We start from the raw sequence: 23,597 nt of genomic DNA, 5'->3' as shown, positions 1-23,597 counted from the left end.
CCAGGGTTCAGTGCTGGGACCACTATTATTCAACTTATTTATTAATGATATAGAGGATGGGATTAATAGCACTATTTCTATTTTTGCAGATGACACCAAGCTATGTAATATAGTTCAGACTATGGAAGATGTTCATGAATTACAGGCAGATTTAAACAAACTAAGTGTTTGGGCGTCCACTTGGCAGATGAAGTTTAATGTAGATAAATGTAAAGTTATGCATCTGGGTACCAACAACCTGCATGCATCATATGTCCTAGGGGGAGCTACACTGGCGGATTCACTTGTTGAGAAGGATCTGGGTGTACTTGTAAATCATAAACTCAATAACAGCATGCAGTGTCAATCAGCTGCTTCAAAGGCCAGCAAGATATTGTCGTGTATTAAAAGAGGCATGGACTCGCGGGACAGAGATGTAATATTGCCACTTTACAAAGCATTAGTGAGGCCCCATCTAGAATATGCAGTTCAGTTCTGGGCTCCAGTTCATAGAAAGGATGCCCTGGAGTTGGAAAAAATACAAAGAAGAGCAACGAAGCTAATAAGGGGCATGGAGAATTTAAGTTATGAGAAAAGATTGAAAGAATTAAACCTATTTAGCCTTGAAAAAAGACGACTAAGGGGGGACATGATTAACTTATATAAATATATTAATGGCACATACAAAAAATATGGTGATATCCTGTTCCTTGTAAAACCCCCTCAAAAAACAAGGGGGCACTCCCTCCGTCTGGAGAAAAAAAGGTTCAAGCTGCAGAGGCGACAAGGCTTCTTTACAGTAAGAACGGTGAATTTATGGAATAGCCTACCGCAGGAGCTGTCACAGCAGGGACAGTAGATGGCTTTAAAAAAGGGTTAGATAATTTCCTAGAACAAAAAAATATTAGCTCCTATGTGTAGAAATTTTTCCTTCCCTTTTCCCTTCCCTTGGTTGGACTTGATGGACATGTGTCTTTTTTCAGCCGTACTAACTATGTAACTATGTAACTAGTAGTGTGACTGGAATTGCATAGAACGGCAGATGGTTTATCTGACCAGGGACATCCGGCAAAGACATGTCCCAGGGGGACTACTCAAGTCATTCTTAACACATTGGCATCTATGACGGGGCTTCTCCCGATCTACGAGGGCTGGTGGGAGTGTAGTATGGCTTTGCACGATATTTGTAAACCTTAACACAATTATCTCCAGAGTCAGCTATATATAAAAGCCCAAAAGGGGAACATGTTATTCCTGTTGGTTTACAAAGACCCTGGGAAACAATGCAAATGGGTGACCCGCTGGGTGGAAAGAGGGTGATGTTTCTTTTCTGGACATCTGCTACTAAAATATTTCCTTCAGGATCGGAGCATATTCCTGACGGATTTCCAAACTCATGCTGGGATGAAAGGGAGCCAGATAATTTTAAATTGGCTGTAAATAACTTGACATCTCCACACTCCTCAGTAACTGCAAAACCACCATCGGGTGTAGCGCAAATATACTGAGGCCCTCTGAGTCCTGAGGCTTTTTTGACTCCGTGAATGCGACATGCTCGATCCATGTGGAAAGCTTGAACTTCCCCAGAGGTGTATTCGGCAACTAGGATCCGTCCAGAGGAGTCCACAGCAATACCCTTTGGAGATTTAAAATTACCACCCACCTTAGTCCAAGGTGGTTGTGAATTTGGACTGTATATACGGACTATACCCTCTGCTATGTCAGTGACGGCTATAGCCCCGAAACGAGTCATGGTAACACAGTCTGGAAGAAAGAGAACATCATCACAGCAATGAAAGACCTGGGTGGGTTTCCCATGACTATTCAGTAAATGGATATAAGGACCATTATCTCCACACACATAGAGAGAGCCATCTGAACACCAGTGAAGGGAAGATGCCCCCCCTTTTCCAGGTACCGAAATTTTCTGAGTGAGTTCATTCTGGCGGAACAGGAGCAGGTTACTCACATCTTCAAGGTCCCGGCAGACTTGAGTGGTCTTTTTGGAGAGTTGCTGGACATGTGAAGGCTTTAAAAGACCAAGTCCAGACTGAGAAGACAGAAGAGGGACGGTTTTTTGAAGAGTGTTTTGTGAAGCTACTTGAAGACTCCTTACTGTGCGGACTAGATCTTCCTTTTGACGAGAAAATTCCAAAGAGCTATCCATAATTCTGAAAAAAAAAAAATTATCCTGCAGGTCAATTACTTCCACGCCAATTTGTCATAATTGATATTCAAGTAATGATAAAACATCGAAAGGCAATTACAAATTTTCGTTTTTCGTAATTTATTTATTTGTTGGTATCACTCCTATTATACCTCAAGATGGAGCAGAGAATTCATATTCTCTTAACACTTGGGGAAGATTTCACATTGTTTTGCCCTTTTTACTACAAGCAGTGGGGGATGGAAAGTGACAACCTTTGTCAATATATTTTTGTCCCAGGAAAGTGATTGTCACTTTTCAAAAACCATTTAGTCCCTATCCTGACGAACTGAGGTGAATTTCCCGTAAGAGCACGACCATAATTTTGCCCTCTAAAAGAAGAATATGGATGTGAATAGGTAGTAGATATTTCAAGTCACTTATGGCTATCAATAGTATATGCCATAAATGTCTGATCCAGGACCCCAGGGTCAGACTGGCCCACCTTAGTACCAAATGATCCCATGGTGGACCCAGGATTTTACGCAATAATGAGCCCCTTAGGTCCAGCAGAAGACGACCTCATGTGGAGCTCACTTTGGAGCCAATCACTTACCACTAGGGTCTATTTCTTATGGGTTGAGTCACAAATAACCAATTTTACCTATTGTTGGTATGTCCTGAGTATACATTGGTAACAACAAAGTTTGCAATGCAATAAGAACTGCTCATACATATGTTCCGTATAGATGAAGGTGAATCCTCAGAGTCATTGCCTCTAGTGGGCCAAAGAACCCCAGTTTGACAATGCTCAGACCCCCAACATTCTCATGATCATGGGTATGCGGTCCCCATTCACATCGGTAAACAAGCCGTTAATGGGCAAATCCCTAGCCAACCCTCATGTAGGTTTGTGTAATTACTATTGATTTTTTTACGTGGTCAGTTCTCCATTGAAATCAGTGTCAGGGCGTGTTCATTCTCATGAATGGCGGCAGTCCCAGCTCCTCGACCCCAAACAATGACACCCTTATTGAGATATCATATGAGAAATCCCCTTTATAGTTGTAATTCCTACCCCGTCTCTGTCTTATATCCATGTAAATTATAAGTATGTAAATCTGGACATAAAAGCTATTACAGTTCAGTACTTACAAGCGATAGATAATTCAACCCCAGGTATATTCTTCTGTATTCTCCCGTGTAATATTAAAGTGAGTTATAATCCGCCTCTTGCAATCTAATCTACTAAACCCACTTCCCTGGATATAATGTTGTTAGAGACCAAGATTAAGCAACACCTATTAACACATCACTAAATAAACACGATGGACATTCGCTCCAAGGTTTATTAGAATTCCTTCTCTCACATTCTGATATGGGATTCATTACTGATTAACCGAGAACTTCTCTATTCAGTATTGATTCAAATAAAGGTAAGGTAGTATATATAATACTACTAAAGGTGGCCATACACCGCCAATATCTATTCCTCCCGACCTCCCCATACTGTGCACGCTTGGATCGGCTGACCGTGCCTGTGTTCTCAATGGGTCGTGAGAAATAACCACCCCTGGCGGCTGCTTATCTCCCTTGAGAACAAAAGATCCGGTATGTTGAAATTCCTCATGCCCGATTCTTTTTTCCCCCCGAAATCTGCCAAACAAACGGTGGGTTTGGCCGACATTAGTCTAATGTGTATGGCCACTTTAAAAATAGGAGGAAATGTTTCAAAAGTTGGCGTGAATCATTTACAGTATTTCAGATAAGGAAGCCTTTTTCTTAGGCTTCATTCACATCTGTCAGGGTCCCGTTCTGACGTTCCGCCGGAACTTCCCGTCAGAACGGGACCCTGAGTGAAACAAACGGAAACCATAGGTTTCCGTTTGCATCACCATTAATTTCAATGGTGACGGATCCGGTGACAATTGTTTCCGTTTGTCTCAGTTGTGCCAGGGTTCCGTTGTTTTGACTGAATGAATAGCGTAGTCGGTATTGATTCCATTGGTCCCGTTCTGACGGGAAGCTCCGACGGAACGTCAGAATGGGACCCTGACGCAGATGTGAACAATGCCTTATATATACTTTTTAAAGAGACAGTATCACAAAAAATGATGTAGTACAGTATATTAAAGGTTGGGGCTTAACGGCGTCCTATCGATTAGAGATCGCAGTGTAAACTCACATGCGATATGCTAGCTGCGATAGTAGCGGGAGGGTATTTCATTGTTTTTCTGTGATAATTGCACTTGGATTTTATTGTGATTATGATGACCCATCATGGGCTCATAGGAATACATTAAATGCAATATCAAAATGCGTTTACCGGGCATATGCATCATATGCATGTGACCATGGCATGTGTAAAATCGCCAGGGAACCCTGGCCTTATGGTGTTTTCAATCTTGTGTTCTTATGTTGAGTTACTTAGGATGAAGTTAAAAGGATTGACTGGCTTGGACGTTGCCCAATCCAATCGGTGGGTTTAACCAATTTTGATATGATGTGTATGGCCAGCTCAACATTTAGAAAAAAAGTACAACCCCTCCATCCTGAAGGGGGCAATCACAATGGATAGGTACTGAGCAATTAGTCATACCTCCCAACTTTCAAGTATCATAAAGAGGGACAACAGCGCGTCATGGCAATTTTTTTTCTTTTAAGCCACGCCTCTAATCCCACCCACTCTCCGCCCATACACACCCGGTTCAGCCTACACAGTATCATGCTTCCATAGTGCCTCCCACATAGTATAATACCAAATAGCTGCCCCCACACCGTATAATGCCCCCATAGCTGCCACCATACAGTATACTGCCCCTTAGATGCACCCATACAGTATAAACCAACACAGATGACCCATACAGTATAATGCCCACACAGATTCTCCCATGCAGTATAATGCCCATACAGATGCCCCCATGCAGTATCATGCCTAAACAAATTCCCCCACATAGCATAATGCCCCATAGCTGCCCCAATGTAGCATAATTCCCCCATTTCTGCCCGATACAGTATATTGCCCCCATACAGTATAATGCCCATACAGATGCCCCCATACAGTATAATGCCCCCATAGCTGCTCCATACAGTATATTGCCCCATAGCTGCCCCCATACAGCTTAATGCCCCCAAAGCTGCCCCATAGAGCATAATCCCCCATAGCGGCCCCAATACAGTATAATGCCCCCTAGATGCCCTTATACAGTATAATGCACCCATTAGCTGCCCCTAGCGACAGTGCCCTGGTAGATAGTGACACAGTGCCCATGTAGATCGTGCCCATGTAGATAGCACCACAGTGTCCCCTATAGTGTCCCTATATAGTGCCACAGCCCCTTGAAGATAGCGCCACCCCCCCTGTAGATAGCGCCATTGGGACTCTAAGAGCGGAATCCCCAGCCAGAGCATAGGCCGGGGATTCAGCTCCTAGAGGGAAGCCCTGATGTCACTGTCCATATATGGACAATGATGTCAGTGGCTACTCCTTGAGCGGAATCCCTGTTGCCGACTATAGCGGGGGATTCCGCTCCAGGACGAGCCCCTGACATCAATGCCCATATATCGACAGTGACCTCAGGGGTTTCCTCTAGGAGGGGAATCCCCGCCAGATCATAGGCAACGGAAATGGGGATTCTGCTCAAGAAGTAGCCACTGGCGTCACTGCTCATATCTGGACAGTGACGTCAAGGGCTTTCCCGAGCACAGCGCTTAAAGTAGCTCCCTCTGCTCTGAACTAATTCTGAATCAGGGAGCTGATGTTCATTGCTTCAGAATTGGGTTCAACTGTATCTACGTCCTGAGGACGCAGACACCGTTGACAGCGGGACATACCCCTGGCCTCCCGGGACAGTGGGACACCACCCGGAATCCGGGACTGTCCTGCTGAATGGCAATTTGCCAGACACAGATTTCTCCATAAAGTTTGCTAGGGATCTCGCTGATGGGAGCTGATGTAATCTGCAGGGGTCCTACTGAGGAGGGGGCAGCAGGAGACTTTGGTCCCATCGCATGGATAAAAACTAGTGCAGACTAGAAAAATGTGCTAATTGGAAATGTATTTCCGCCATAAGAGGCTGAAATGTGGATCCATAAGGACCTCTAGTGTAGAATAAAGTGACGCTGTTGCCCATAGCAACCAAATTCCAGCTTACATGATTATACCAGAGGTGGCTTGAAATTGAAATTGAAAGAAGCAAGTTGATTGGTCGCTACAAGCAACTGCTCTTTCATCTGCCACTTTCATCAGTACCATAGCGCACTTTGTGTCTCCCTGTAAGTTTTCATTTCAAATCATTCCTCTCAATAACAGATTCACATACTACCGTAGATGAACACAGAATATAAAGAGACAAGGAAGTATTGTACTGGATAATATATGCAGCTAAACCTTACGGAAACCATCTACTCACTAGTTGCCAATACTAAATATGGCGACGTACGGTGTTCCGCATTGACCAAAATAGTGAGAAAACGTACATATTCCGACGTCAAATATCCTTCCTACTAAGTGGCTCCGCCTATTTACCAGCGACTATATTCATTGGTGCGTCCCGCCGTTAATCAGGTTTTGCAGGATCCTGATTGGCTGAGTCTGTGTCCACAACGTCAGCGGCGTTGAGTTTACTAGAGCAGTGCTATAGGTGAGTGTGATTCTATATGATCCTCAGTGGCTCTATAGAACGATATTGTATTAGTGGTCACAGTATGATGGGAGTTGTGGTGTCATGTTATGACCAAAGGGATATGAGGAAGGGGTGCATTCATAATCTTAGCCTTTCTATGGCCCCCCTTGAACTGTTTGGTGCTACAGTAACTATTTGCTGTGCACTTGGCGGCATTGTGCGACCTCACATTCCATTGAGATGCACTAAAGTTGCATGAGGGTTCAGCCGTATGTCGCCTGAGCTGCGACGACTATAGCGAATCACCGCGCTGGATCCTCTGATAGTCGTGTGAGGGCCGCGCAAAGTAATGGTGGGTCGTCCCGCCGCCACAGTCGCATGCTGGCAACATTGCACGCTGCGTACGGGTTGAGGCTCCTATGGCGAAAGTTTCCATTCTTGCACGTCCAGGATTCTGCGCCTAAATCCTCATCAAATCCGCTGAAATTTCACATCAAATGCGGAATAATGACCGCAATTTCAGAATCTGCAGCGCAGTCATTATAGGTGCCGATTCCGCATGGAAAAGCCGCGGATTAGATCCATTAAGTCACAATGGGATGTATCCACTGGCACATCCGTGGCAGAAATCCGAGTGTCAGCCTCAGATATATGCCACGGGTTCTTTAAAAAATCCATGCCTATGGCACAACCTGAGTGTGTGAACAAAGTCCTGGCCGGACTTCCTCAACTGACAGCGATCGATGATTCAGCACGTGGATCGGTGCTCGTTTCTTACATGGAGTTATGTATGGAGACCGCGCTGCACATTTTTGCCGTGGATTCTGCCTAGAAAATGACCATTGAAGATCCCACAATGTATAAGTATCAGGTTTTCAAAATCCCATTCACATGGCACAAAACAAATCTGCACATTTTTAGGATGTGCTGGTATTTTCCAAAACATTTATAGTAATCCCAAATAGTTGTAGGTTTTCTAGTCCACACGTGGTTCAGGATCTTTACATCAGGTCTCAGAAGCTCGGCCATGTGGCTTACCAGCTGTTGCTAATCTTCCGATCCCAGCATGCCCTGCCAGCCCGTGGACATGCAGGCACTTGTAGTTCCACAACAGATGGTACGACACCGGTTAGACCTTGTTTGAAAGTTGCGCTCTTTTTGAGCACCACTAATTGATTATGATTTTTTATTTTTTTTACTATTTGTTGTGAGGCAGGTGCCCTTTAAATCGGGGCATCAACATGATTAATTTATTCAGACGTTACGGTTAAAATAAAAACGCATGGAAAACCGCATACGTCTGATTTTTTTTTTTTTTTTTAATGCATCAACCGCAACGTGTGAATATAGCCAGATCGCTCGCAGTGCAGCCCCCTCAAACGGAGTTAGATGCTACATTTTTCGTCCAACTTTTTCGGCCAGGGGCCGCAGCAGGAGACGAGCCCTATTGGTATTATCAAGTTCTCCGGTTCAGGGGCTGTACAGAGGCCACGCTTAATAAATAATTTTTTTTAAAAAAAATCGTCGATAGACATTACAACCTTGTAAATTAGTTTTGGTATATTTTATATGCAATGCCCCTTCCCTCCACCAGATGGCACTGCTGATTTTTCCTCACCGTATGACATGAGTGTTTATGTTCTGGGGTGTGTGGCTGGTTTATTATTTGAGGTGATTTATTTTGCTTACCTGTATATCTATCCTTCATTCAATAACGAAGAGCGTAAGATGATAGATATATGGTATAAATATACGTTGCCGCTCCTTTCAAAGTCTAAGGGACTGACGGAGACCGCACTTGACTATTTGCGTCAGTCCTATAGACATTAAGTGGAATGGCACGACACATACTCCGATCGCCGCTCCATTCAAGCGCCTCCTCGTTAGGCCTTATTTACACGAGCGTATTTCACGTCCGTGATACGCGTGTGAAAATCATGCACGTCGCACGGACCTATGAAAGTCAATGGGGCCGTTCAGACATTCCGTGGTTTTCACGCAGCGTGTGTCCGCCGCGTGAAACTCACTGCATGTCCTGTACTTGAGCGTTTTTTGCGCATCACGCACCCATTGAAGTCAATGGGTGCGTGAAAATCACGGACAGCACACGGACATCGTCCGTGTGCTGCGGGCGATTCGCGCAACAGTTGCTCAAGAAATGATGGGAAAAAGAAAAACAACTCCTTCATTTCATTTTGTAAACGTCAAAACCGCGTGACATAAGGCTGCCATACGCGCGAAAATAACGCAGACACGTACCAAACACTGATGACACACGGAACTGCAACGCGCGCAAAACGCTGCGTTTTTTTACGCACGCAAAATGCACACGTTCATGTAAATAAGGCCTTAATCACAGGGTGTCCCGCTGCTGGGCTTGTCAGCGATCATCTGTAATCTGGAGAAAACCCGGCTGCAAGTGTTTAATTCCCCTACAGCGCCACCACAGGAGAAATTAAGCATTACACAGTTCTTATTGAAATCAGTGTGTTGTCTATGTAACGCACAGATAGTCCAGGTCCTCCAGGGTGAGACCCTTTTTGTAACTGTCTTTTTGGGGTGCAGAATAATTGTTTTAAAACATTTTTTATTTTTAGATGATGTTGACCTGCAGGGGGCAGTGTTTTTATTGCTGCCCTTGAACGACTCAGTTTCTTTTTTGGACATTGTTAGGATTGGTAACCAAGCATTATATCTTGTGCTTCTAAGCGGCCGCAAAACCACAGATCCATTCGTCCGCGATAAAAAACCTTCCATCGTGCATTGTTGTCATCAGTAGTCACGGATCCACGCAAAAAAAAGAAAAAGTATGGCTGGAATTAGTCCCAGCCTTCTGAGTAAGTCACATGATCTGCAGATACAAATACGTTTTTTGCAGCCTGGACTTGCGGCCCCCACACGGATCCGTGATGTGGATGGGGCAATATAAATGAATGGGTCCGTGTTCTATCCGCAAAATTGCGCATGGCACACGGACATAAAACCACGGTCATGTGCATTAGCCCTAATGCACACGACCGTGCGGTATTTAGGGTCAGTAACTGGGCCGCGGAGCGTCATCCGTGCTCACAGTAATAAGTACAGGAGCACGGTCCGTAAATGCGAAAAATAGGACCTGTCCCATTTTTTGCGACACACACCCGTAAATATACAGGACGGTGTCTGTGGCCGATAGAAATGAATGTCAGCATTTTATCCGCAATTTCGTATCCGTAACTATGGTCGTGGTCATGAAGCCTGACTGGTACATCGTATCGTAATTAATTCGTCATTTTGTTATAATAGACTTAAAACGTCGCTGCCGATGGGATCGATTTCCTGTCCCCGCGCCTACGATCCGCTGTTGCGGCGTAGCATCTGCTGTATGTCAGGTTAGATCGCACGCGGCTTTACGTTCACTTTCTGTGTCACATGTGCTAACATTTCTAAACGCGGCTAAAAGTTGGGAGCGCGGCGTAAGTGGCCGATTTCCCGTCATGGAGATGACAGATTCCAGCTGCTGACGTTCGCGCATCGCTCCCAGTCCTTTCATGTTATCTACTACGGGACTAACAATCCACAGCTGGTCCCCCTGGCAACAAACTGGTTAAAGTCCCCCCTAATATTTGCAGTGTGTGAGGATTTGGCAGAGCGCTGTTTTTGCCTACGAGGAAGCCCGGTCCTATCTCCCCTCCCCTCCTCCTCCTCCTCCTCCTCGCTGCTCCTGCTGAATATTTCATCCCATCTGAGGAAGAATTAATGGAAGGAGACGCTCTCTGCTCTTCATCCGTTAAAAGCAGCCCTAGGAGGCATCGCCTTGGTCCGTCTCATGTGCCCGCTGAGTGCCCGAGGGTGAGTGCAGGCAGGAAAGAGCACCTCGGCTCTCTCCCTGGGGTCGGGAGGAAGGGCGTGCGGAGAGGGGAGAAGCGGCCAAGACGAGGAACCTTTCTACATCATTCATGTCCTTCATCTGCATTCCTGTACAGTAAATATAAATCCTGAGTCGTCGTCTTATTCTTTTCAGCCATTTCTTAGTTATTTCTGTTTTTGGGAAAGCTGGGTGAGAACTAATATGACTCCGCTGAGTGATCACCCTCTGCCTTTCATTGAAATCCATGGGGGGAGATTTCGGCAGTTTTTTTTTTTTTGTGCTGACAATGCGGTTCCCACGTCAAAATTAGCGACAAAAAGCGCTGTCCAAACTCGCGCCAAAAAACGGCCCAAATTTCTCCCCATTGATTTCAATGGAAGGCAGAGACACCCATCAGTAAAAATACTGAACGGTGTCCGTGGCCAATAGAAACGAATGGGTCCGTGATTACTGATTCAAAATACGGTCGCGTGCACGGGGCCTAAGTTGGAATGGATCAGATATTGGTTGTCACCCAGCTTTCCTGGGAACAGATATAACAAATAGGAGTAAGTCAAGTTCCCATGTTTACTGCAGATTTGCTATTCAGGGTTTAAGAAAGCAGTGTATGCTGGAATGGAGGAGATTGGTTGTCACCCAGCTTTCCTAGGAACAGATAGGATCGATGTCAAGGGCCCATATTTACTAAGTTATAATTAACCCTTTCTGTATATGTTCTCTCCTAGGTCTCCGGCCATGCTCCACATGTACAGGAAGTCGTCCCTCTCCGAGAGGTTGATCCGCACGATCTCCTCCATCCGATCTCTCCCTGGAGACACCGTAGAGTCCCTAATCCGCAAGGTGAGTAGAGCGACCAGGGAGCCGTGTGTGATCTGTGATGCCAGGAGGGCAGAGACATGGCGCTTGTCACTATACCACACACTCGCAAACGTCTCTGTTCGTTACATCTGGAAGAGCTGGGTGACAACCAATATGGCCGCCTGCAGTTGCCACTCAGCTTTCCTGAACTTCTGAATGTTGTTACTTGATGTGCTTCAGGTGGGTGGAAATGGCAACGTGATACGTTACAAACCGTTTTTTCTGTGCGCCAGTTTTTCAAAATTTCCTTCAATAAACCCGTCTTCTCTCCGTCCACAGGGGGCCGATGTCAATAGTCCTCATGATACCCTGATGCCTCTACACAGCGCCTGTATGGTGTGCGATGCCGACTGCGTGGAGCTGCTATTGGAGAACGGTGCTCAGGTCGGTAGACTTTACCTTCTTAAAGACGGTTTCCCGTTTCCCATAAAGCTTAATTATTTTGTAATAAAAATTTCTGCAACTTTCTAAAATATTTGTTTCAACTTTTCAACATATTCAGGATATCTGCTTGCTGTTAGTGAATAGAAACATTCTTCTTTAAATCCAAACATAACACTTCTCGCAGCTGAGGGTTTGCATTAAATGTATCCAGTTTAGAGAATCTAGATAGTTTGGACTCAAGGCTAACTTTTTACCTGCACTGATACATTGTTACAAATTATCAGGACAGGAGAGGGATTTGTGATACGGAGGATAGTCTAGACTGGATATACTGAAGCAAATCCTCAGCTGCGAACATGTCAAAAAGATCATATTCTTTTCATAGCTTTGTACGCTCTTCTAGTCAATGACTGTTCCTCTGTCCTGCAGGTGAATGTACTCGATGGCTACCAGCGCACAGCCTTGCACTATGCAGCAGAAAAAGACGAGACCTGTGTTGAGATTCTCCTGGAATACGGCGCTGACCCCAATGCTCCGGATGGGAATCAGGACACCCCCCTGCACTGGGCATCTTTCAAAAATATGGACGGCTGTGTGCAGGCGTTACTAGAGGGGGGTGCGAAGGTCAATGTCCAAGACTACAACCAGGACACTCCACTGAGCTGGGCAGTCATGAAAGGCAACCTAGAGAGCGTGCGTCTGCTCCTGGAGTATGGGGCACAGCCCGACACCGCTAACCTCAAAGGTCAGTACCCAGCTGGGCGGCTTGCGGTTCTGATGGGTAGAGGCCTGGGCGGTGAGAGGGAGGACGAATGCCTTGAACTGCTACACCGGGCTTGTGGTACCCTCCAGTTGAGAAGAGAAGGAGGTGTGCCCCCTGAGGCTGCCCGAGATACCCAACTTTGTCAACGTCTTGTCAAACTGTGCTCAGTCCCGGGCACTTTGAAATCTTTGGCAAGGCGGGTGGTGAGGGGCAGTCTTGGTGATTGCCAGTTGTCTCAGGTGGTGACCGAGTTGCCTATTCCTAAATCCATACAGGACTATGTTCTCCTGTTGCACTGAATAGACATAAAAAATGTCAAGAAGAACATTGACCATCTATACAAAGAAGCAAAAGTTATCAGCTCAGCCTGGATCACCGCTCAGCCACGGGTGTCGGCGTCGTCATAGTACATGGGGGGGGGGGCGCATGGATAATTCGGTGGACTCCGAATAAAGGTAAGTATCCAGTTGCAGCAAGTTTGATCCAGCAGGAGAAAAATGGAAAAGTTAAAACTATATTCAAAACTACAGTTGGCGGGTACGGTCAAAAATTATTTCTGTTGTATCAGATTACCGGCATACTTGGCACCTGGTTAGACCACACCTTCATTTTTAAGCCGGGTGTGGCCTAACGGGGTGCCAACTATGGCGGTATACTCCTACAACAAAAATGTTTGTCGAGTGACATCTCCTCACAGACGTGTGTTCAATAAAGTCACAACTGTTACATTTGCTGGATCCACCTCGCTACAACTGGATACTTGACCCTCCATGTCGTCTCTCGGGGTGGACCCGGTCTTCAACTGAAGACCTCCTTGCCTTCACAGTGTATCAGACGGCCATGACTCCTATATGTGCGAGATACTCTAGTATTCATTAGATACCTCAGAAAAACCGATGTCCGGGGAACCAACTCTCCAGGATCCTGTATTCTTGACCTCCCAGAAGACCACATGTTATGTCTTCTGCTCACCGGTTGGATGAAGTCATGTAGACGTGAGACCTATCACTGAAGACTTGATTTAACAAGGAAGACGTTGTCCTTCTGACCAGAGGATGGCTGTTCTATTGTGTGCTGGAATGGCTACCACGGGACAGGAGGGGGTTGTTGGTTACAATCAGATATTTATTTATTTTTTAATTCTCCGCGATTGGTAAAAGAAGATTGAAAACGTGTGACGCTCACATAACCAAATTGTTCCTTTAGGATGTTCATCATTAGATAAACTTAGATACTCCAGATACTACCAGTGTCAATCTGACTTTCATCAGAATAGCCAAGTCATGTTCGACGGACTGGTTGCTATGGATACACACTGCATAACAAGTCTTTCACGGTTGCCAGTCAACATTTACCTAGCAACCAGTCATTCTTTTACGTTCCGATCAACCAGTCATTCTTTTACATCCCTAGCAACCAGTCCTTCTTTTACATCCCTAGCAACCAGTCCTTCTTTTACATCCATAGCAACCAATCTTTGTTTTCCTTGGCATCCAATATGTCAGGTCTCCAATTCAAGGCCAAATTCGTATTGAAGTAAATGGGGATTAGCTGCAATACCACACACAACCTGTGGACAGATGTGGTGCTGTTTTTGGAGGAAAGCCATGTTTTTCTAATCCTGGACAACCCCGATAACAATTATCATGTGTGTGTTGCTACAGTGATCAGCTGAGAATAAACTGGACTGAAACTCCATGTGGAGCTGAATGTTATTGTGTTTGTAGTAAGACTGTCAAGGAAATCCAGTAAAACTGCATTTACATGTTGACCCACCTAATAATAAGGATATGTTCACACAGGCTATTTTCAGTCGTATTTCGGGCCGTAAAATTGGCAGCAGAACGCCTACAAACATCTGCCCATTGATTTCAATGGGAAATACGGCGTTCTGTTCCGACGGGGTGTTATTTTACACCTCATTTTCAAATAACGGCGCATAAAAGGACGCCCAGTAAAAAGAAGCGCATGTCACTTCTTGCTGGGTTTTTTTTAGACGTTTTTCATAGAATCAATAGAAAAACCGCTCCAAAAACAACCGCAAAAAATGCTGGTTGCTTAAAAATCGGCTGAAAATCAGGGGCTGTTTTCCCTTGAAAACAGCTCCGTGTTTTCAGACGTTTTTTGTTAAGCGTGTGAACAGAGCCTGAGACGTATCATACATGTACATTTGGTTTGGGCCGACGTTACTCCCTTATAGAATCCATATAAGTAACAGGACTGATCAAGGGGGTTTACAATCATTAACAAGGTGGTCCCATCTTTGTATAGCAATGGCGCTAAATCAGCGATGCGGCTCCTTTTATTCTCCAGATTGTTGGGGGTCCCAGAGATCGATCATAAAGTGATAGCATAGCGCTAGGCAATGCCATCACTTTACAAGTTGGGAATATCCCCTTAACGTTTATTTTTAAAGGGGTATTCTAGTTTCAGATAAGTAAGCTTATTGTATAATAAAAAGTTCTCAAACTGTGAGGATTTAACACAAAAAGTATATTAGAAAGTTTCAGATCTCTGCTTGTAGTCATTGAATGGAAAACTTTGTTTTGATTTCCATGGGCTGGAAATCTCTCCTGGTCATGTGATGCTTACACAGCTGCAGAGCTCGTTACTAGACAGAGATCTGATAACGTACAGTAACTGTAATGAGCCGTGTGCCCGTGTGATCAGCATATGACCCGAACAGATATTCATCCTCTAAATCTGAGGGTGCTTATACACACTAGATGAAAGTCATCCAAACCCACCATTTTCTGCAGTACCGTCCGACAATCTAATGTGTATGGGGGTGGAGGGGGGGGGGGGGGGGGGGTGGTGTCCCAACCCTACCCTACCCCGACGGCAGAGGAAAGAAGGATCGGGCTTGTTGTATTTCAGCATGCCCGATCCTTTATTCCTGTAGGAGATCAGCCGTTGCCGCGGGAGTCTAGCAGCGGCTTTGTCGCCTCTCCATATTGAAAATACACGCTCGGCTGAGCCTGCATGTGCATGGGGGCATCGGAAGGAATAGCTGTTGGACGAATGGGTGTTTGGCCGACAGATATTTTAAGTGTGTGGGCAGCTTAAAAAAATGAAGGTTCCCATTCGATGACTACTAGCAGAGATCTTTACATCACACAATCGTAAGACAAAACTCCATAAAACCGTTTGGATCAGCAGTTTTAGTAAATCTACCAGGGGAGGACAAAATAGAAAAACACAAACTCCAGTAAGACATAAGGTGAAGGGCGGTGCTCTCCACGCGTTGGTTTTAGGGCCACTTGTGGCCCTCGGGCTCATTACCTGTTGACAGATGCAGGGGTGTCATAACATTACTGAAACCCGGCACCCGGATCATATGAAAGATCACCAGGCCGAGACCCATCAGCAAAAAAAGACAGGCATACAGATTGAAAACTCACTTTTATAATATTTTTTTTTTCTCCAGAAACCGTACCGCTCTTATTAAGGCTATGTTCACACGGAGTATTTTGGGGGAGGAATATCTGCCTCAAAATTCCGTTTGGAACTTTGAGGCAGATATTCCTCTCCCTGCACGCCGATTTTCGCGGCGATTTTCACGCCGTTTTTCGCCCGCGGCCATTGAGCGCCGCGGGCATAAAACAGCGCGAAATACGCTTTCTCTGCCTCCCATTGAAGTCAATGGGAGGTCAGAGGCGGAAGCGCCCGAAGATAGGGCATGTCGCTTCTTTTTCCCGCGAGGCAGTTTTACTGCTCGCGGGAAAAAGACGCCGATGCCTCCCATTGAAATCAATGGGAGGCGTTCTCGGGCCGTTTTTGCCGAGTTTTGCGACGCGGTTTCCGCGTCAAAAAACTCGGCAAAATACCCCGTGTGAACATAGCCTTATTAATCGTGTGATATTATATCGTTTCATGTATTTATGTCAACCCAGTCCAAACCACCAGCGACTCCAGCCTTATGTCGTGGTTTTCACCACCCGTTACCATAGGACGCATCGTTTGTGCTGAAAAGGTCAAAGTGTTTTGTAGACAATAACTGATTGTCCCTATGGGCTGTATCCGGGCTTTCCCTCATTCTACCACGTACTCCACCCTCTTCATTGACCTTTACAGAAATCCCCTCAGCCAGGAAGATGCGCTTGTCACTCACCCAGTTCCCACTCTCGCCCTGTAAGAAATCCCGTCTTCCGGCTCAGCAGAGGTTAAATGAACCAAGAACTGGAGATATGTAGGGCGGTGAAAGTGGGAACTTATGTAGGAATATATGAGACCAGAAGACTCTCAATGATTGACTTTAAACGGTATTGACCCCTTAATACCAGATATACTTTTGGCCTTGGCTGGGCAGAGGTTGGCGATTTTGTTTATTTTTTTTTAGCGCTATAACCTTGTCAGGCGTCTACATACTTATAGGATCACAAAAGAACGGGCAATATGCTGTACAGAAATGCTACATAGAAAGAAGTAGAGGTACAAGTAGTCGAGTTGCTTCTACCTTATATCCCGGAGCCTCTGTGCATTGAGCTGGGCTTGAAATCCGCAGCCAGAACATGTGGGTGTTTATTAAAGGGGTTGTCTCAGCTCTACCACCCTTTTGCATATGCCCTATTAGTGCATATAACTATAAATGGGGGGGTTCCACCCCCCCCAACTATGAGCCAAATCAGAGAGCCACTAACTCATTTAAATAGCCGAATGTAATTCTCCATTTCCCCTGTAGTGGCCACTGCTGAGTGACAACCAGCAGGACCGCCAATACTGCTCCCATAGGGGTTGTCACCCAGCTTCCCTAAAGTCCCGAATGACGAATCTTCATAACGAGACTAGATTCAGGAGTCTGAAAAAACTGGGTGACGATCGCTGTAGTCGTCGTCATCTTGGTGGTCACCCTATTCTCCAGAAACCGATCTAAGTTAGGAAGAACTGCATGGAATCTTTAGATAACTTTAGTCAAGGACTTGTATTTATTGGTGATGTTCTGACCTTCGAGGCAAATGCTGTATAATTGTTCACAATACTTGTGGACGTGAGCCAGGGAAGGGTGCACTGATCCGCACACACTAATAAGCATTCATAACGATGGGAAAACGATCATACAGCATCATGCCGCAATTCACCTGTAACCTATTCAGATGACTATCAGTCAGTATCTAGTAGATCAAGCCTAGGGGCCTGGCAGAGAAGAGGCATCTGCCATGGGTCATTAATCTTTTTATTCTGGGACTATCGGGTCTCGCCCTGCTGCTCCAGCCCTGCCAGAACCAGTATAATGCACTCGGGTCACATTGGAGAATACGCTCTTCTACTGATATCATGTTAGAGGATCGGCGGCTGCTGTGTGGACAGTAAACAATGGAGCCGATGACTGGGACTGGACTGTAATACGGCGCGTAGAAATATCCAGTTAACATTTTGATGTTATATTGAGGTAGACCTCAAAGACTTCTTGTGGGGATGTCCCTCAGGGTGCTGTATTATTACGCTATGGTTTTCTTGTAAGATGCTAATGTTTTACCTGATTTTTCTAGCTTTTACTTTTAGGCATTCTATTGATTTAATATGACAAGGATCCACAGATGGAGCAGGGGCTATGCTTTTTTTATGAAGCCTGAGTGACTCTGTGACTAAGCTCCATTGCTACTATTGCGTCAACTTGCCTCCTAGACCAAGATACAAGAGAAAAAGTAGGTCCGGAATAACTGTCCTAAAAGCCAAAGGGGTATGATGCTCCGAAGAGCACTTTGGTTTCTGTATGGTGCTCCGAAGGGTGCTTGGGCCCCTGTACGGTGGTTAGAGGTGCACTTGGGCCTATGTACAGTGCTCATAAGATTGCTTGGACCTTTGTATGACGGCCAGAAGAGCACTTAGACTCCTGTATGCTGTTCAAAAGAGCGATTGAACCTCTGTATAATGCTCAGAAGTTTTTCTCGAGCCCTTGTATGGTGCTCAGAAGGTTGCTCAAGGCCCAGTATGGATCCCAGAAGGTTGCTCGGGTCCCTATATGATGCTCAGAAGGGTGTTTGGGCCCCTGTATGGTGCTCCGTTACCTGTATGTGATTGGAAGAGCACTTGGCCCCATGTATGGCCCTCCGAAGATCACTTGGATCTCTGTATACTGCGAAGAAGAGCGATTGGATCTCTGTATGGTTCTCAAAGGGGTGCTTGGGCCCCTGTATGGTCGCCAAAAGAGCACTTGGGCTCTTGTATCGTGTCCAGAGGAGCGCTTGGTTGCTCTCCAGGCCCTTGCATGATGCTCGGAAGAGCGTTTGCGCCCATGTGTTCTAGTGACTATGGGGGTCAGAGATTGCAGACCCATCAATTATGGAAAGTTCTGTCTCTATGACATGCCACAAGTTTTATAAAATTAGAGGTCCACTTCAAGTGTTCCCACAAAGCTCACCATTATATTTAATATCCATTAATCCTCTCGTTACTCCTTTTATCTCTTGTAAGTCCCTTGACATAATAATGCTGCACCCTGCAGAGTAGTCTGGATTTATGGTTTGATGCCAGGCGGCATTTATAAATAATACACTAAAGTATAGACCCCCCCCCTACTCTGATCATGACCATTAATCCATGTAGTGAACAGTCAGCTATAGTCTCGTCATGTCTCCTGGATGGAAGGTATTGTATGGATTGAAGGCTTGTCGGATGTGAAGAAACACACTGTACCAGAGCTGTGATTAGTAATAAGTCGGGAACTTCTACTATAGGTAATGCGATATTCTGACAAGATACTTCTCACAGCTAATACGCAGCGACTGCCATTATCCCATATTCCTGGTGTAAAGGAGTTAATATTTTTGGACGTATCATTCAGTTTGAAAATTACATCATGGGGGGGGACTGATCCATTTTTATAATCTTATATATCTTGTCCTGAACACTTGTCCATGGACTGTGTCTGGTATTACAGCTCAGGCCCATTGAATTGAATGGTGCAATACCAGGCACAACCTAGTGAAAAGAGTGGCGCTGTTTATGAAAGGGAAAAAAATACTTCTACTGTTTATATAAACCCTTTAACTATATGAAGGTGCTACTTATTGTAGTTGAAATTGTAACAACAAAGAGAAGTAAAAAATTTTTTTTTTGTGTTTTAGATATTTTTATGTTCGTAAATCCGTTCGACAATTGCGAACGCGGCGTAAATTCAGCCTTCGCTATAGGACTACCTATAAGATTATTTATTTTCCAACAGAGTCTACATGTGTTTTTAACTTTTGCATATTTGGAGAGAAGGGTCCCGGGCCTGAGTGGTCCCATCGTCTTTGATACTGGATGAGGAGAACCTCCCCTCTCCAGAGGAAACTGCATTGTTATCAAGCACGGAGGTGAGGACTTGCCAGAAGGGTGATGGAAAGCGGGTTGATGGGGGCACAGATAATAGGACCTTCTGTCCCGGGTGGCAGAACCCCCGTACAATAATAGGGGGCCCAGTTTGATCTTTGCTATGGGGGCCCCTCTTTTTTTTTTTGCCACTGCCCAGTGCAAAAAAAGCTAAGGATCTGTTCACACTTGAGTCCTGTTTTCCGTTTACCATCGCTGCCCAATGGACCCCATTGACTTCTAATAGGGTCCATTGGGTTCCATCGAGTTGTCCATTGTTTTGACGGAAATAATCGCTATGTTTCTCGTTAGATTTGACATAATGTGAAATGGGGAGGCTCTGAACACAAGTGTGAACATAGCCTAATAATTTTTAAGACTCTGTTCACATCTATGTTGGAGGCTCAGCGATTAGTCGGTGATTCTGTCTTTCGCCAGACAAAATAGCCCCTACGGACAAAAGTCAATGGGTTCCATCAGGTGCCGTTGGTTTTCGTCATGCGACAGATCCGGCGGCTCCAGTTTTTCGTTCTCCTGCTCCTATGACGAAGCAGAACAATGGAAAGCCTTGACTCAAATGTGAACACAGCCTAAAGCACATCCAAAATTGCAAAATAAAATAAAACTCCTACGTAAGCCCAAAAGTCCCCCTTTTTTTTTTTTTTTTCCTTTATGAGCCTTGGAACCGGGTGGCACACAATACTGGTATGACACCACCCCTGAGATTTTACGCCAGGTAAGAAAATGTAGGTTCTCGCGCTTCTTCCATTAGGATTGATGTCAACCAGCGAGCGATTTTTAGTGCGTTACCCAGACATACTGACGCACATTAAACCCGCTGCACATAATAACACACTCACAGCTCTGTCACTGCATCTCAGTGCAGACCTGCAAATAAAGACATGAGCACAATGTGACAGGTCCCCTCTCTCCTGTGATCGGGATAAATGATAGCACCAAGCTGGGGGGGATGAAGGGACACGGCTGTTTGAGTCTGACACAACCAATCCATCCAGCTAGAGGAGAGGGCGAGAGAAAGCGGGAGGGACGAAGGGAGAGCAAGAGGTAAGGAGGAGAGGACGACGTGAAGGAGAAAACACAGCAAATACATAGTAATAAAGATATTATAGGGATCCGGGGGGCCCACAACCTCTGCTGCCATTATAATGATCCCGAGGAATTATCCAAGTAACGAAAATGTAAAAGTGCAGCCAAAAAGTTCTGAAACTTTAAAAGTACAAGCTAAAAGTTATAGTATAGACTATCTATCCTATCTATGTATCTACATACCTCCCAACTTTCAACTATCACAAAGAGGGACAACAGATCTGTGGTTCTTTTAAGCCACTCCTCTAATCCCACCAAATCCCCGCCCTTACACACCCGATTCAGCCCAGACAGTATCGTTCTCCCACAGTGCCTTCCACACAGTATAATACAAAATAGCTGCCACCATACAATATAATGCCCATACAAATGCCCCCATGCAGTATAATGGCCAAATTCCCCCATACAGTATAATGCCCCCTTAGCTGCCCCTAGTGCCAGTGCCCATGTAGGTAGTGTCCATGTACATAGCGCCACAGTGTCCCCTGTAGATAGTGCCACAGTGGCCATGTAAATAGTGCCAAACCCCCCTTGAAGATAGCGCCACCACCCCTGTAGGTAGCGCCATTGGGACTCCCTCTAGGAGCGGAATCCCCAGCCAGAGCATAGGCCGGGGATTCCGCTCCTAGAGGGAAGCCCTGATGTCACTGTGAATATATAGACAGTGATCTCAGTGGCTACTCCTTGAGCAGAATCCCCATTGCCGACTCTGGCCGGGGATTCCGCTCCAGGAGGAGTCCCTAACATCACTGTCCAAGTATGGACAATGACCTCAGGGGATTCCGCTCAAGGAGTAGCCACTAACTCTAAACCAGGGAATCATCAGCTCCCTTTTTCAGAATTAGTTCAGAGTGGAGGAGCAGAGGGAGCTCCTCTGCTCGCCGAGGACTCCCCGGGCACAGCGCTGCTTTAAGTGCTGTGCTCGGGGAAACCCTTCACTGTACTGTCCCTATATGGACAGTGATGTCAGTGGCTACTCGAGCAGAATCCCCTTTGCTTACTCTGGCCAGGGATTCCGCTCTAGGAGTAGCCACTGACGTCACTGTCCATATATGGACAGTAACGTCAAGGGCTTCCCCGAACACAGCGCTTAAAGTAGCGCTGTGCCCGGGGAGTCCTCGGCGAGCGGACTGTCCCGCTGAATCCGGGACGGTTGGGAGATATGCTATCTATCAACTATGTCCTATCTACAGCACACAAGAAAATGTCGACAGCACACTGCGAACACTAATGCCACCTGAGCCACTAAATATAAATAAATATGCATTACTGATAATCTACTTAAAATAGGGAGGTTCTTAGCGCACATTTTGATCAAATTATGTGAGTCCATCTTTCTATCTATATCTATTTATCTATCGATCATCTTTTATTTTGTACAGACGTACATCGCTTGCACAAATTGAAGCAGCACCCCACATTGTGTCATTCATTTCCAGTCTTGAAAAAGCTTGGAATAAATAGGAACTAAAAGAGTTTATAATGTATATGCCATACAATGACCAAATACAGTAAGTCAGGAGCAGTGCCCTCTTGAAGTTGAAAAGTTTAATTTAAGAAGGTTGAATTTCAAAGTGGCGGAACGGAAATGTAAGACGTCGTTGGTCTAATACTGTAGATAGAGACCAGTCTTACATGAAGCGCACAAACAATTTCAGTGCAACCATTCTTAAGAAACGAGGCTCTCTTGTGCCATTATATATCTGCACATGCAGGACGTCATTGGTACCAATGTATATCATCAATATGACAAAAGGGGTTTGGATGCTTGACCGAGTACTCTCGAGACCCCTGGTAAATACTTGATGTTGCCATCAGCTGCTTATTTCCCCTGCAGCGCCTCTACAGGGGAAATGTAGTATTACATGTGGCCATTGTAATGTAATACAATACATGGATGAAGCAGGTCCACTAGAGCGAGAGCCACTGCTTGTTACGACATTTAATTACCCTAATAGGCTTTATGGAAAGTGATTGTCATGATGAGATATTCCTTTAAAAACCCTTTGGTTCTGGAAACCTTTGGGGGGATGGTCCCAGCTCACAAACCGCAATTGATACCATCATGTGGCAGAAGATGGAGTTCCACTTTACGTCAATGTTTGCAAATTATCTAGGCTGGGGCAGCTAGAAGGGTGACAACACCTGCCCCTTGTACTTGATCGACGTGAGTAGTGTGACCATTTGCAACAAGGCGTCGTGTGGAGATCTAGACTTGGAATTGATCGGTCGTGTTACACAATATCCTGTTTGTTATGAGATCCAGCCGAGTTGCAGACCTTTTGGCATGAAAGGGGTTAAGAGTCTAGGACCTGCTGTAAATGAGTGCTGGTAGCCATGCTCTTGTGTTTAAGGGTAACCCTCAGTCTGAGCCAATTACATGAGCCCGGAGCTGTGTTTAATGGGGCAGCAGTGAGGTCCAATGACAGTGACGTTGATCTGCGGTGACAGTGTCCTATGGCTGTCCCCAGGGTTATGTGAACTCTGCTGGCTTACTTATTTACTCATCTGCATGGGCTGGCAGCGGTGCCCGCTGGTGCGAGGCTCTGCCACGGCTTAAGCACACATCCTACTGGCAGGCAGGATCTCTCT

At 45.5% G+C, this 23,597-nt stretch overlaps 2 protein-coding genes across 5 annotated transcripts in view; one reads left to right on the top strand and one right to left on the bottom strand.

Moving 5' to 3' along the window:
• Positions 1–894: 894 nt before the first annotated feature.
• On the bottom strand, positions 895–3,374 carry NHLRC4 (NHL repeat containing 4). Its single transcript, XM_075830489.1, has 2 exons — positions 3,281–3,374; positions 895–2,150 (listed from the first exon to the last, which is right to left on the bottom strand). Exon 2 carries the CDS (start codon positions 2,144–2,146, stop codon positions 1,100–1,102), a length of 1,047 nt encoding a protein of 348 aa, XP_075686604.1. The 5' UTR covers positions 2,147–2,150; positions 3,281–3,374; the 3' UTR covers positions 895–1,099.
• Positions 2,710–23,597, top strand: part of ASB8 (ankyrin repeat and SOCS box containing 8) — a 96,165-nt gene continuing 75,277 nt past the window's right edge. The window contains exons 1-4 of one of the 4 annotated variants that reach the window (XM_075830492.1): positions 2,710–2,748; positions 11,357–11,440; positions 11,738–11,842; positions 12,272–14,298. In XM_075830492.1, coding sequence (XP_075686607.1) covers positions 2,710–2,748; positions 11,357–11,440; positions 11,738–11,842; positions 12,272–12,904 — 861 coding nt within the window. In that variant the 3' untranslated portion in view covers positions 12,905–14,298. Of the gene's footprint in view, positions 2,749–6,668; positions 6,769–10,501; positions 10,582–11,325; positions 11,441–11,737; positions 11,843–12,271; positions 14,299–23,597 lie in introns of those variants that run through there. The other 3 variants (XM_075830491.1, XM_075830493.1, XM_075830490.1) reach the window with 3 other exon arrangements.

The sequence above is a fragment of the Rhinoderma darwinii genome, chromosome 6 (assembly GCF_050947455.1).
Source record: "Rhinoderma darwinii isolate aRhiDar2 chromosome 6, aRhiDar2.hap1, whole genome shotgun sequence".
Taxonomy (NCBI): Eukaryota; Metazoa; Chordata; class Amphibia; order Anura; family Rhinodermatidae; genus Rhinoderma; species Rhinoderma darwinii.
The sequence above is the reverse complement of the archived record's forward strand: the minus strand, read 5'-3'. Positions and strand labels throughout refer to the sequence as shown.

Excerpts from the sequence above, each read along its gene's own strand:
- NHLRC4 (XM_075830489.1), bottom strand. The coding sequence starts at position 2,146 with ATGGATAGCTCTTTGGAATTTTCTCGTCAAAAGGAAGATCTAGTCCGC.